Source organism: Xiphophorus hellerii, chromosome 19 (genome assembly GCF_003331165.1).
Source record: "Xiphophorus hellerii strain 12219 chromosome 19, Xiphophorus_hellerii-4.1, whole genome shotgun sequence".
Classification (NCBI taxonomy): Eukaryota; Metazoa; Chordata; class Actinopteri; order Cyprinodontiformes; family Poeciliidae; genus Xiphophorus; species Xiphophorus hellerii.
Window position 1 is genome coordinate 28,108,473 of NC_045690.1, and position 15,537 is coordinate 28,124,009.

The 15,537-nt window shown below is 38.7% G+C and overlaps 1 protein-coding gene across 4 annotated transcripts in view; it reads right to left on the reverse strand.

Moving 5' to 3' along the window:
• The window catches only part of LOC116708782 (uncharacterized), a 246,275-nt gene that overhangs the window by 15,551 nt on the left and 215,187 nt on the right, over nucleotides 1-15,537 (reverse strand). For 3 of the 4 annotated variants that reach the window (XM_032546812.1, XM_032546811.1, XM_032546810.1), the window contains 5 exons: nucleotides 9,566-9,913; nucleotides 9,312-9,448; nucleotides 7,825-7,954; nucleotides 7,493-7,666; nucleotides 1,784-7,327 (listed from right to left, as the gene is read on the reverse strand). In XM_032546812.1, coding sequence (XP_032402703.1) covers nucleotides 1,784-7,327; nucleotides 7,493-7,666; nucleotides 7,825-7,954; nucleotides 9,312-9,448; nucleotides 9,566-9,913 — 6,333 coding nt within the window. The remainder of the gene's footprint in view (nucleotides 1-1,783; nucleotides 7,328-7,492; nucleotides 7,667-7,824; nucleotides 7,955-9,311; nucleotides 9,449-9,565; nucleotides 9,914-15,537) is intronic. The other variant, XM_032546813.1, reaches the window with a different exon arrangement.

A 15,537-nucleotide genomic window follows, 5' to 3' on the forward strand; every position in this document is an offset into this window, starting at 1 on the left:
AATGTCAACAAGATAGGACAGCTCTACATTACAATCTCACCAGGTAACTCTGAACCCATCCAATCACTGAATAAATGCTTAGAACAGATACATGTGTGGATGTGCCAAAACTTTCTCCAGCTGAACAGAAACAAAACTGAGGTTATCTTTGGACCTAAAGAGGAGCGATCTAGAGTCAATGCACAGCTTCAGTTATTACAACTAAAACCCAGCGATCAAGTCCGAAACCTGGGAGTAGTGATGGACTCTGACCTGAACCTTCAGAGCGACATAAAGACAGTTACAAAGTTGGCCTTCTATCACCTGATGAACATTTCCAGGGTTAAATGACTAATGTCTCAGCCAGATCTAGAGAAACTTATCGATGCCTTTGTCTTTAGTCGCATTGATTACTGCAACAGCATCTTCACAGGTCTGTCCAACAAATCAATCAAACAGCTGCAGCTGATCCAGAATGCTGCTGCTTGCATTCTCACTAAAACCAGGAAGATAGAGCACATAACACCAGTTTTAAAGTCCCTACACTGGTTCCTTGTAGCTCAAAGAATAGACTTTAAAATACTGTTGGTAGTTTATAAATCACTGAACAACTTAGCACCACAATATATTAAAGATCTGCTGTTGTATCAACCTTCCAGACCCCTCAGGTCTTATGGTTCTGGTCTGCTCTGCATCCCCAGAACCAGAACCAAACATGGAGAAGCAGCATTCAGCTTCTATGCACCACAAATCTGGAACAAACTTCCAAAAAACTGTAAAACAGCTGAAACACTGACTTCCTTTAAATCTCGACTAAAAACCCACCTGTTAAGAATTGTATTTGAAATGTAATTAATTACGAATTTAACGATGGCACTTGACTTAATGTAATGTTTTGATTGGTGTATGACTGTGTTTTTGTTTGCACTTTGAAATGCCCTGCTGCTGAAATGTGCTATGCAAATAAAAATTGATTGATTGATTGAACAAGACAAAGGAGATCAGTAGCTCTAAGTTCCTGGAGATATACATTACGGACAACTTTGGCTGGAAACTTCCTGCCATTGCTAAACTACAACTACAGGCAGACTACACTTCTTTTTTTTTTTTTTTCCTTTTCTCCGAAGAGTTTTTGCGGCGATAGTGGCTCGTATTTTTTTCAACAGTAGGCAGACAGGAAGGAGGGTGAGGAGATGGGGGAAGACATGCGGCAAAGGTCGTCGGGACCAGGAGTCGAACCTGCGACGTCCGCGTCGAGGACTAAGGCCTCCAAACATGGGGCATGCTAACCCCCTGCGCCACCACAGCACGCCCCAACTACACTTCTAAATTAGCGCAGAAAATCGACATCAACAGTCACAACTACTATTTCTTTTCAGTGACTGACCCAGTTGAAATTCTACTGGAGGAATCCATCACACCCAGACAGAGCAAGGAAGGGAGATGAGAATCAAGCGGAATGGCATGGGAACACAATGGCTAGGCTAGATCACTTTATTTCCAAAAGATAAAAATGAAAAGGCTTCATGTGAGCATTCATAAATAAATATGTTAAGTTTTCACTGCAGCCCTTTAGGGGTAATAAAGTGCTTCTCACTATATTTCTTAACCGTCCCAGTCGAGTGCTAATGAAGTTTTTAAGATTCCAACACAACACCTTATATAATATGTGTCACATGACCCTGGAAGCTGCAAGTAGTCTGACTTCAATGACAATATTTCTTTCTTACCATTCGTGTATTCTATTTGGGGCTAAGATTTGTGTTCCTTATACAAAACTGATGGCTATAATAGAATAACTTACCTTTGGCAAGTTCACAGTCTGAAGCTTTACTTCATCATCAAGAGTTTGAAGCTGTAGATCTGCACTGACTGTACTTTCTTCAGTCTCTGTCACTTGTTCACCAATCTTTTCTTTTGCATCTGTTGAGTGTTTATACGTTTGGACCAAGCTACGTTGAGACATGAACCGCTCTGTAAAGGTTTCTTGAACAGCTTCTTTAATTCTTTCAAACCCTTGTTGAACCTTTGCTATTGCTGCATCTTGGCTTTCTTTTATTGAGTCAGTCTTTATGCACGGCACCATTCCTAGCTGCTTTTCAGTGTCTGCAATTCGGACTTCAAAAGGGCTCACAAAAATTTCTGTATTTTCAATAAAGTTCTTATAAAAGGTCTCTGGTCCAACATCAGTGTCATGTATTACCAGTTTAGATGGTTGCTCTGCAACACTGGGATCTTTATCTACCTCAGGTAATGCACCATTCCCAGATTCTAGCTGCTTGCAATCTTGAATTTTTTCATTATCTATTTCAGGTTTCTTTGCGTCAAAAGATACTTGCCGTTTTAAATCTACCATTAACATCTCTTCAGGGTAAACATCTACAGAAATTAGGTTTTGCTTTCCTATCCCTCGATGGCCCTGTATGCATGTTTCATTTGGATCAGTCTTTGGCATCTTTGCGATTGTAACCACTGATGTGGTTTTATGCACCTTAGTATCTGGTTGTAAAATCAACAACCGTTTTCCTTTTTCTGTAATAGAGTTGTCATTCAGTTTCTGGGACAGATCCCCACGTCTTTCCTCTACGGTTCTCCAGATGTCTTGCCTATTCATTACTTCTGTATTGAAATGACCTTGTTCAGAGGTCGTTTTGTCATCAAGTACAGTGTCCGCATCACATGAAGACAATGGTTGTGAGGAGTCATCCTGAGACACATTGGAGTCAGTTTGTTGTGATTCCACTCTTATTCCATCTATTTCTGGCTCATCTACTTTGACAAACATGTTTTCCTGCCCATTAGCACTGGCTTGTTGGGCTTCTTGTTCTTCAGGTTCCTTGTGAGTTTTCTCTGACTCTTCGGATTTTTCTCCAAGGCTGTTAGAAAAATAATTTGGTGTTTCAGTTGCCATTTCAGGATGATCTTTCATGAAACTATGTCTTTTGCCAGGCCCAGCCTTTTCATTTTCTGTACTCAAAAGTTCTATCTTTGTCTCTTTTTCTCTGTGACCTATGTCTTTGTCATTTAAGCATATTTCAATGACTCTTGTTTCCTGTGGGTGTACTGACTCATAACCAAAAGAAGTGAGTTGAACAGAGCTAGCTTGACCGACACTACCTACAATTTGGCTACTACTTTCTTGATCTATCTCACTCATTGTAGATGTAGCTTCCTCTGGGTTGAGAGAAACTATATATTTTTCAGACTGGTTATGTGTTCGATCAATATCTATGACTGTCTCTTTTTCTTCTTCCTTAGAGGTGGGATCACTCTCTTCTTGGCTGCTCTGCATATCTAGCTGTAGAATACAGACTTTGGCCAGTATTTGAGATCTCTCTAAGGTGACAGATTTTGCATCACCCTTATGTGTTAGAAGAGTGGGACGTTTAACTGGAATACTGCATTCCTTTGCCAGTCTAGTCTCAATCTGATGTATTTGGTCTTGCTCATAAAAGCTTATTTCTATAGGTTCTGTCATGTGTACCATTGCTGCTTCCAAACCAGGAGCCTTGATTTCAGCTGAGGTTTTCTCAATAATATCTTCCTGGATAATACTTTCAACAGGCTCCTCAACTGTCTTATCTCCTGTGACACATGTGTTGTCAGTGACCTCAGGACTGCTAGTGATATCTAGATCTAGAATGCAGTCAGGTTCTTTCTGAGCAAACTTTTCTTCCTTCTCTTTGACTTTGTGCACAGAACTTTCCTTAAGCTTCTCATATATTTCCTGTGATGCATTATGCTCAGACTCTTTTTGCTCACTCACAGTTCCTCTCAGTTTAAAATTGTCATTCTCTGTTAAGTGTATTTCTGTGAGCTCAGTCCTTTCTTCTTGAGACAAAGCAAGTGTAGAAACAGCAGAGCTATGTCTGTTGGAAATATTTTTGCCTTGAGACTCTGCATCAGGTTGATTTAGCTCTATCTCACTTATCTGACTTAATGCGGCTGCAGGCACATCAAGAATCAAATATCTCTTCTCAATTTTCTCTGTGTTTTTCCACAAATTTAATATGTAATTATCTGTAATAGGTGGATCTAAAGAGTCAGAGGAAAAAGAAAGTTGCACTTTGAAAGCAGTGTCCAGATCTCTTTCTGAAGACTGGGCAACTGTTTGTTGTGGACAACCTCTGCCTCTATGCTCAGACTCCTGACATGACTTTAATGGAATGGCTGAAATGTCTTCCTCATTCTCTTTAGCATGATGGCTTAATGCACAAGTGTCCAACTCGTGGCTAAGATAACTTGCTTTACCCATACATTTTTCCCTTGTATCAAGAATGACTGTGGCTACTTTCATGCCTTGTAGAGTCTCATCTTCCAGAATCTGAACTTTAGTTTCTTCAGCTATGTCACTGTGTTGTTGTACAATAGTTTGGTTGTCTATATTGCCATTTTCTGTCTTTGTTCCAGATGCCTTCATTTCATCAACATTTTTGGGGCTTTCTGACTTTTGTTTGGTTAATGAAATCTGTGTTAGTCCCACTACAGAAGTTGAAAATGGTTCTCTGTCATCTTGTGTTCTTGAAGGTGCTTCTCCACATTTACTTTGGGTTTTATTTTTATCACTATTACTTAGATTCTGTGACTCAATTTTGTCTGGACTTTGTTCATTTATAACTGAATCTATTAGTTCTGGTTGGTCTCTAAAATACATCAACTCAGTAGTAGCTTCAGCTATCTGATGATCAGGAGCTTTCGTCACCAGTGTTTCCTCCTTGTAAAAAGTTTCTGGGGTAACAAGGAAACTTTTTGATGTTGTGGTTGTAAAGTACTCATATTCCTCCCGACTAGTAGTTAGTATATCTGATGGCTGAGTTGAAGAATCTCTTTCTGTGTTAAGTTCCTTCCTTATTTCCTTCATCTCTAAAGCACCAGTTCCAACAGCCATAGTCTCTGGTTGTAAAGCTATGGAAACATCTATAGTATCAGAAGAAAGCAGACACTGTACTTCAGAAACCACGTCCACATCTCTTTCTGAAGATTGAGAAATAGTTTGGTGAGGAGTCTCTTTGGCTTTGTGCTCAGACTCCTGCAGCCCGGTGTCGAATGTTTTGCATGGTATACTTGAACTGTATGAAATGTCTGCCTTAGAGCCATTAGCATGAGCTGAAGCACAGGTTTCTACTTTGTGGAAAGGACTATCTAATGACTGTAGTAATCTTCCACCTGTGTCTAGATCAACTGTGGCCTTTTCCTTTTCTTGTTGATCCTGGTCTTGGAAATCATTCTTTTTTTCTGAGCTGATGTCTTCTGCTACAGCTTCATTGTCATTGCTGTTATTTTCTGCTGTGGTAAATTTAAGGCTGTTATGCTTTTCTATAAGATGTGTTGTATCTACATCAGTAGCACATAGTAACTCTGGACCTGCTGAAGGCTCAACCCTTGTTACATCTTTTCTTGTTTGTCTAAGCTCAGTTCCTGCCAAATTAAAATCTGTTTCCTCTGTGTATGGTGGCACTGAGCTCTCAGAATCATACTTTTCATTTGATGGAACCTGATTAGTCAAGTGTTCTAGAGGAAGCTTTTGACATTCTGACTTTCTTTTGTTTTGTATAAGCTTAACTGACTCTACTACTAGTACTTCAGCCTGTCTTTCATTTCCCCCTGATCTGATCTGATCATTTTCCATTCCCTGTGCCTTCTCCTTGCTAAAATGTTCTTGATAACTTACAAGACAGTTGGACCTTGTGGTTAGGACCGGCTCATGTTCTTCTTGATCAGTAGCTTTTTCACTTCCAATTTCTTTTTTTGTTTCGTTAGACTCCAGCTTGTAGATTCCCATAGTGGCAGGCTGGACAGATGCTGAAACGTCACTACATGTTGATTTTCTCCTTATCGGTATGACTGCTATTTCTGTTAAAATGGTCTCTGTTTCTTCTGAAGGATTCTGTCCTTCAGGCCACATTAATTTATCCTGTACAGGTTTTGCAATGGTGTCTTGCAAAGGTTTTGATGTTCCTGAGATACATTTAGTTGATGAAAATTTACCTTTGTCCTTAAGAGAAGAGTCAGTTGATTCTATGAACTGATCTGAAGATCCTTGAGCCATAGATTCATTATTATTTTGTTCAAACTGTAAAGACGTATTACTTTCAGCCTCATCCATCTGTACAAAGGCTTGTACAACACACAGTTCTGTTTTCTCTGATTTTCTTTTGGGTGACAAAAAAGGACTGTCTATAAAGGTTTCTGTGGCAAAGTTTGATTCTTGCTGGGTATCATCAGGATCTACACTTGGTGTTATATTGGCAGAGTAATATAACTCCAACTGAACTTCAAGGTTCAACTTCCGACGACTTGATATAAGTTCAGTTTCTTCTACAAAAGCCCGTTGTTGCTCTTTAGAACTCTGTAAAGACTTGTCACTGTTTGGATGGGTATGGCTTTCTGCCAATGTTTTGGAGATATGCTCTATTGGTGTTTCTTGACCTTTTAATCTTCTTTTGGCTGGAGAAGGTTTATCTTTCTCTTCATCAGTGGTTTCCTTTGTTTCTGATTCTCTGAGCAAATCTGAAGATTCCAAGCTGACAGGTGTTTTATTATCTTCAGGGTCAACTTCTGTACTCCAATTATCAAAAGCAACTTCCCTGCAAGTTGCAGCAGGGACGGCAGTCTTTGACTTTCTTCTGATTGGTATAAGTTTTGATTCTTCCCCATGGCTGACTTCAGTTAGCTCTGCTTGTACCATTTGTTGTTCAAGATATTTAGAGGGACATTTTGGACTCATTGGTTTTTGTCTGGGAGGTCGAACCTCTTTTTGTCTTAAAAGAGTTGGATCAGGGTACCTTTGAACAAACTGTGGACACACAACACTTGCATTTTTTTCAACAGTAGTAACGCCAGATGGTGCAATTTTAAAATATTCCTGGTTCTGTTGCAATTTAGCATCACTTGTTTTTGAGAGTAATATTTGACTCCTGGCCTCAATGTTACTTGGTTCAAACTTGGTTTCAGGCTCACTTCTACTAATAACACTGCAGTGAGTTTTTGTAGCTTTCCTCATGTCAGACTCCACCTCTGTATGGACAAGTTCTTTTTCAGTCTCTAAGCACTTTGAATTTCTTCTGGATGGAATCAGTGAAATTTCTTCACATGTAGCACTTTTTGAAACTTCCAAGACTGGTTTCAAACTGGGTTTCAGAATTTGAGTCTGCATTTCCTCAACATGAACCAATAATTCATCCATAACAGATGTAGATGTTTTGGGTAAGGATGCACTTTGCTTCTCATGGAAACTCTTGTTCTTACGAGGTGGTGCCACAACAGTACTCTTTGTTTCCACCAGTTTTACATGAGACATATCCAAGGACTGAGTATCAGGCAGTTGTTCGCCTCTCTGTTCAATTTCCTTCAATAAAACAGAGAAAACTGAAATAAGGTTTTTTGTATTAGAATTAAGTTACTTTATTTAAAGTAAGAAACACCATGTTTCTTAGTCTTACTTTTGTAAGATCACGTTTCGTTCTTGATCTTACAAAACATTGATTTAGAAACAATTCTATGATGTAGTTACCTTCAAGCTCTGATTTAAAGAGTTCTTGTGTGCATCTACATGTTCAAGAGTCTCTAAGCACTCTTTCTTAAACTTCTCAAACAAGTCTTGTGTCAGGCAGGCTGTTAGAAATTGTTGATGAGAAAGTGCTTCATGCAGATTGTGTTGCAGATTTTCAACTTCGTCTGTGGCCATCTGAGACCAAGAGGGAAAAAAAAACATTAACTTTTGCTCACATATCTGTGTAATATATTTTATGTCATATATTTTATGATAGCATAGATGAAGAAGCAGAATATTAGCAATAATTTAACAGTAAAATATGTGACGTGATTGAGAGACAAGGAGAAAACCTGCACAGAAGAAACTAAGTCTGAAGGGTTGCTGTGGGTCCACTGTTGCATAATAGAAATAGAGTCCCTCAGATAATGAGCTGTGTTTGTAGAACAGGCCCCTTGGTGGTCACTTAGCCTAAACTCCAAACTGTCAATGCAGAGAAAGAAAATGTAGTGCAGTTGTTATCAATTGATCTTGTAATCGTTCAAACATACAATACAAATAAGTGTCTGTGCAACTCAGGAAAAAAGTAGGTTCAATAAATAACATGGTGGGGGAATACTTTTTTTGATTCCATTTAATTAGAAATCAGAGTCAATGAGTGTAGCATGTTTCTGCTGTTTCTGGCACCAGGTATAACAGAAATGGGTGTGTATATATATATATATATACTGTATATATAAATGATCAGGTTCCCTTATTCTAAAACTATAATGTTTGCTGATGGAGACTTTTTTGCTAGGGTTGGGGTTAAGGGTTAGGGTTAATATAATATTTTTTGCTGATATATTTTTTAATATATATATTATATATATATATAAAGTCTCCATCAGCAAACATTATAGTTTTAGAATAAGGGAACCTGATCATTTTTCATAGAACACCATCAGTCTCTGACTTCTGCTCCAAGGATGACACCTTTAATTAAAGTAACAAGGACCAAAGTATTCTATTCTTTTTTTGATCAGGCTCTAATTAACCACAATAAATAATAAATTCAGGCTGCATCATTCAGCAGGTATGACCTGCTAAAAATAGGATTTATAAACCAGGCAGTAGCTTCTGGCATTACTCCTAATTAATCTTGGTGTACACTTCGTAGCCAAATGTATTCAGTTCATTAGGATCATTTGGTTTGTGTGCTGCAGCCATTGATGATCAGTCTAGAGAATTTTTCAGGACATCGGGTTTGACTCTCCAGTGTCACCAAAGCTCCAGCTTCCTCACAGACAGTGGGGATTTTTTTCCAAGGATTTCCAGATAGTTTATCAAATCCATTTTGCTCAGCAGGTTTCTAGTGCCAGAGGAAACAAAGCAGCCCCAGAGGATCAGTGAGCTACCACCAAGCTTAAATGTAGGCAGGATGTCTTTTCAATGTATGTAATTAAGTACTGTGGGCACTCCAGCTAAGTTGTGATCACACCCAATGTCTTAGCAATTTCAAGAGTGATGAATCCTTCTAAAAGACTTTTTACAATTTTGGACTTTTCAGAGTCACTTAAGTCTCTTTTTCAGCTCATTTTGCCTGATTAAAAGAAGCTGTCTAATAATTCTACAGACCTTGATATAGTGTTGATCTCCTTAGCTCTCACTCTCCCTCATTAAACAAATAAACATCAGATATGTTTACATTCAATAAGAATTCAGGTTTATACAGCTTAGTGTTGGAAAATATGAATAAAAATGATGATATGGTCAAAACTCAAACTTGCCTAATAATTGTGAACATTGTGAATGGCAGCTCTGTTGAAATGTCAGGAAAAGGTGTTTGTAATAATGGTACCTGGTATGTTGCTGGCATAAAGATTCAACCAAACTGATAATTTCTGCAGGTAACTCGTTGGTATATGTTGCAGATTTTACTTCTTGGTACAGGTCATGAACTTTGACACCCAAATCCAGCAGTGAGTTCTCACAGTTCTGACAGAAAAATGAAAAGCTACATTACTCAACAGTTGGCACAGTGGGAGAGAAACAATTATTTCAGAAGGTGCATTTTTTTCAGCAAAACATTTTTAAAGAAAATTCAGACAATACCTGAAGGCTGAGCCAGTGCTGCTGAAGCTGAGCTATGTTGTTCTGTGGTTCACTGTAACTAAATGCCTGGTCCAGAGAGCGCAGTTCCCACTGCAGGGCAGCTGCTCTCTCCTTTAACTCCTGGGATATTTGGGCCAGTTCACAGTCCATCTCCTCTAACTGCCTCTCACAGGTTGTCAGGCGCTTCCTCACTTCATGCTCTGATTTGGCACACTGTTCATGGAGGTAGCGAACCTCCAGTGTGATAGCATCTTGACCTCCAGGAGCACAGAGGCTCAACAAGCAGTCTTTGGCAGAATCCAGTTCCATCATGTCTCTCTGCTCCCTATCAACTGTCTGGAGCAAAGCCTAGAAAAAGACGAAAATGTTAGACCAGGAGGCCTGGACTAAGGTTGCGCATAGGGATAGGTACCGAATTCTTTTATACTTTTATAAGTACCAACCAAATTCTTTCAGTACTACAAAGAACCTAATCACATAAAAACAAACGGTACGTTTCGGTACCTAAACGCATCATCGTGACAGTATGGAGGAAGATTGGGGGATTTTCCATATTTGTCCTGAATGCAGCATAGCACACAAAGGGGCGTAATGACGTCAGCTAGTTCAGTAAACTACAGTCATATGAAAAAGTTTGGGCACCCCTATTATTTTATCTCGAAATATTTGGATGTTTGCAACAGCTATTTCAGTTTGATACAACCAATAACTTATGGACACAGTAATATTTCAGTATTTAAATGAGGTTTATTGGACTAAAAGAAAAATACGGGCACCTCAACAGAAAAGTGACATTAATATTTAGTAGATCCCCCTTTTGCAAAAATAACAGCCTCTAGACGCTTCTTATAGCTTTTAATGAGTTCCTGGATCCTAGTTGAAGGTATTTTTGACCATTCCTCTTTGCAAAATAATTCCAGTTCCGTTAGGTTTGATGGTTGCCGAGAATGGACAGCCCGCTTCAAATCATCCCACAGATGTTCAATGATATTCAGGTCTGGGAATTGGGATGGCCATTCCAGAATATTGTAATTGTTCCTCTGCATGAATGCCTGAGTAGATTTGGAGCGGTGTTTTGGATCATTGTCTTGCTGGAATATCCATCCCCGGCGTAACTTCAACTTTGTAACTGATTCTTGAATATTGTTCTCAAGAATCTGCTGATATTGAATGGAATCCATGCGACCCTCAACTTTAACAAGATTCCCTGTGCCGGCATTGGCCACACAGCCCCAAAGCATGATGGAAGTTCCACCAAATTTTACAGTGGGTAGCAAGTGTTTTTCTTGGAATGCTGTGTTTTTTCACCTCCATGCATAACACCTTTTTTTTATGACCAAACAACTCAATCTTTGTTTCAACAGTCCACAGGACTTTATTCCAAAATGAAGCTGGTTTGTCTAAATATGCTTTTGCATACCTCAAGCGACTGTTTGTGGCGTGCTGGCAGAAAAGGCTTCTGTCGCATCACTCCCCCATACAGCTTCTCCTATGCAAAGTGCACTGAATTGTTGAGCGATGCACAGTGACACCATCTGCAGCAAGACGATGCTGCAGGTCTTTGGAGGTGGTCTGTGGGGAGTCCTTGACAGTTCTCACCATTCTTCTTCTCTGCCTCTGATATTTTTCTTGGCCTGCCACTTCTGGGCTTAACAAGTACTGCCCCTGTGGTCTTCCACTTCCTTACTATGTTCTTCGCAGTGGAAACTGATAGTTTAAATCACTGAGACAACTTTTTGTATCCTTCCCCTAAACAACTATGTTGGACTATCTTTATTTTGAGATCATTTGAGAGTTCTTTTGAGGTGCTCATGATGCCACTCTTCAGAGGAGATTCAAATAGGAGAACAACTTGCAATAGGCCACCTTAAATACCTTTTTCATGGTTGGCTACACCTGGCTATGAAGTTCAAATCATAATAAAGTTACTTAATCAATTTTGTGTTCCAGTAAGTCAGTGAAAAGTAGTTAAGGGTATTCAAATCAATAAAATGATAAGAGTACCCAAATTTTTGCACCTGTCAAATTTTGTTTTAATACATATTGCACATTTTCTGTTAGCCCAATAAACCTCATTTCAATACTGAAATATTACTGTATCCATCAGTTACTAGATATATCACACTGAAATAGCTATTGCAAACACCCAAATATTTAGAAATAAAAACAAAAATTAAGATTAATAGGGGAGCCCAAACTTTTTCATATGACTGTAAGTAAGCACAGCCGTTAGAAAACACTCAAATGAATGGCTCCATTTTTCAAAATGCGATGCAAATTATGCTCTTTGCAATATTTGTGACGTGAGGTACAAGGCCAGTGTTGAAAGCATGCACAACTTGAGAAAACACCTGGCTAAACACAAGATTTTTCTAAAGAGTGCACAACTTTCGACAGCCTCAGACCTACAACTCCTGCATTAGCCTCTGCTAGCACACCTGCATCTGTCACGGACTCTTCTTCTGTAGCCGGCAACATGGACGGACAAATGTTTAATACATTTGGTTATGGCAACAGCAACATTTACGATGCAACTGAGGGGACTTGATAAATAGGAATACATGGAGCTGGATTTTAATTTGTTCGATGAGACAAAACACTCCGTTAATTGCTCTGAAGAGTTTTCACTTTAAAGAAATTTGTCAAACATCTGTGAATATAAAGAGTTGGATGTTGTCTTGATATATTTGTTAAATGTTATATAAGAAAATATTTTTTTATGAAAAACAACACACACAAAAGTTCCAAAAATTGGTACCGTCGAGTACCATCACTGATGGTACCAGATATCAATACCAAATCAATTCAAGTGTCAAAGGTACGCATCCCTAGATGCACATAGGTGAAATTCTGTAAGAACAGTTGTGAATATGGGCTTCTTGTGTTTATGTTTGATGAAAAAGGTTGCTTCTGTCAGTTTCCTCCTGTGACCCCAATGGAGTTGTCCAAACTCATTTCAGGCATGCAAAGCTCCACTTGTGCTCTGGACCTCATTCCATCCATGTTTGTAAATAACTGTCTCCCTGTCATTTCTCCACTTATCAGTGGCATCATCATTGTCACCCTCCTTCAGCTCTGGTTCAGTCCCCCAAACCCTCAAACTCGCTGCTATGACACCCATCCTCAAACAGCCCGGACTAAACCCTGACACGATCTGACCAACATCCCCTTTCTGTCTAAAATACTGGAAATGTTGTTGCCAATCAAATGAAAACCCACCTTACTTCCAATGACTTGCATGAACCATTTCATTCTGACTTCCGTTCACTTCACAGCACAGAAATAGCCCTACTAAAAGTCACCATTGATCTCCTTTTCTCAAACTCTGGACATCTCAACATTCTTGTCCTCTTAGACCTCACCATCAGTCACACCATTTTTCTCTCCAATATAGAATGCTCCCTCAACATCACCGACATCGCTGTCTCCTATTTACAGTCATATCTCACAAACAGACAACAATTTAACAACAGCTCCTCCACTGCTCTTCTATCATGGTGTAACAGAAGAGCAGAACTGTTAGAAATATTTAGTATATGTTATCTTATGTTTGCTGTGTTTGTGGTGTGAAGTTGTTTTGTTGCGCAACAGCTCCCATTGTTATGTGAGTTCACCAGTTTCTGCATTGTAGCTACAGAAGGAAACAAACAAGAACTGAACTCAACCGCCTGCAGAAGGAAGCAAACAGGAACTGAACTCTGCACTTTGCACTACGTCAGCCCGTAGGTCCAACACGCCTGTGACTCAAGAGAACAGAAGAACAGAAGAAGCAGCAACGCTACATAATTAACTCAAGATAACAGAATAAGCTATGTGACTAGGGACCACCGTAAGAAAATATAAAGAAAGGGTGTGGTAGCACGTGCTTCAGAACGGTGGGAGATTGTAACTGAAGCACGCTCCTGTCTGTTCTCCTTGCCACAAGTAAATCTAAAACTTTCTTGTCTTTCTCCTATTTGTGTGGTGTTTGAATGTTTTAGGTTGTTTGAACCTGATAAGAACTGCCTTCTTTCATCTAAAAAATATTACTTCTCCATCCATCACTCCCCTTCTTGGCTATACCTACTCCTGTGACCACACCACCCTAGTTCTCCAGAAGCTCCTTCCCTGTCTCTCAGCGCATCCATTTCAAAGCCTTCCATAATCAAGCCCCATGCTACCTAACCAACTTGCTCCCCCATTACACTCCTTCACACAGCCTCCACTCCTCATGTCTCTATCACTAACAACCAAGCATCAGACCTGAAGTGATAGAGCGTTCTCCATAGCTGCTCCCATCCTATGGCACTCCCTCTACAAACACATCCGTGACAGTTCAGACCTATACACATTCAGATCATTTCTCAAAACACACCTTTTTAGAACAGCTTTTAAGGTATGATTAACGTCCTCTTTTATGTTTCATATTTTGTTTGATGTACTTGAGTGCTCCGTTTGTAATTTTGCTTGATTCCTGTAGTGTCCTTGAGTTTTAAGAAAAGCACTACATAAATAAAATCTACTATTGCTATTATTATTCTTATTATTATTGATGTTATTAGGCATAATAGGTCATCAGTATTACATGGCCAAAGATTATACAACTTCAATGATCAGACGTGAAATAATGTATTGCAAACAGTTTTATTCACTTTCAGTGTTTATGGCAACAATGGCATATTCACTGTATTTTTGACACAAAATAATAAGCTACTTCCTGTCAGTATAGTCATATCCATCAATGACGCTATGAAAGACTGGAGCTCGCATCACTCAATTTGTCAATCTGATTAGTAGATTAGTCTCTAGAAAGACAGACTAATCTACTAATTAGTCTCTCTAATTAGACTAATTAGTAGATTAGTCTAATCTACTGTTTCACGTTCCTGTTCTGGATGTGAAACAGAACAGGAAACTGAGAGAATGTTTATTAGTGGAAAGAAACAAACGCACAAAGACTAACAACAGGCTCCTTAGGTTGAAACGTGAGGTGAACGTACCTACTACAACCTGTTGTCAAGTGCAATATGATCACTTTATTGCGTGCTTATAAATTGTAATGCTCCAGCCCTGTGGAGAGGATTTCTGTGAAAGTTTAGAGGTACGGACATGGAGGTCTCACATTGGGTTTAAGCCGATAAACCAAAGGTAATAATCTGAGTTTGTTGCAGATTATATGTTAGCATGTTTATTCCAAGAAAAAAAGCTTGGAATCCTTTTGTTCTCATTTTAGTGACAATAACCTCTAAATGCTTTTCTAGCGTGTATAGAAACTCCAAGATATGGACAGCAGAAGACTGATTAGATAAAATATCTGAAACATTTCATGCACAAATGTCAGAATGTGTGGTAAAGATACATTTGTAGCAGGGATGCCCAAATTTTTTGAGACCAAGATCTACTTTCTCTCTCACCAGCCGGCTGAGATCTACCTCATAACATGAAGACATAAAAATTGTAAATTAAACTTTATTGACTTATTTTATATGTGATTATACATCAGTTATAGCAGAAATAATAAAGTGATAGAAAACCTAATGCAGTTTCTTCCTCAGTGAGATTCTGACACTGGGAGGAGGTTACTGGTTGCAAACCTGAGGCCAGCAGGTGTCAGTCAGTTATGGTAGATCTGAAATTTGATTTGATGACCTCAATATGAGAAACTAGAGATTAAAAGGAGGAACCAAAGAGCACTGTTAAGGTAAAGGCAAATCTTCTGAAGTTGGGATATAATTAATTTAATTTCATATAATTATCGCGGTAGAAGCCATTTGTTTGTTAAAATTTTATGAAATATATTTGTTTAATTTGATGTTTGTTGTCGCAAAAAGTCAATGAATTTCATATGAGCCTGTAAAGAAACTTTGAGGTAGGGATTTTTTTTTTTACTATTTTTTTTCTTCAACATCTCTTTGATTATGTGATAGTTATTATTATTATTATTATTATTATTATTATTATTATTACTAATAATAATAATAATAAAATTTTTG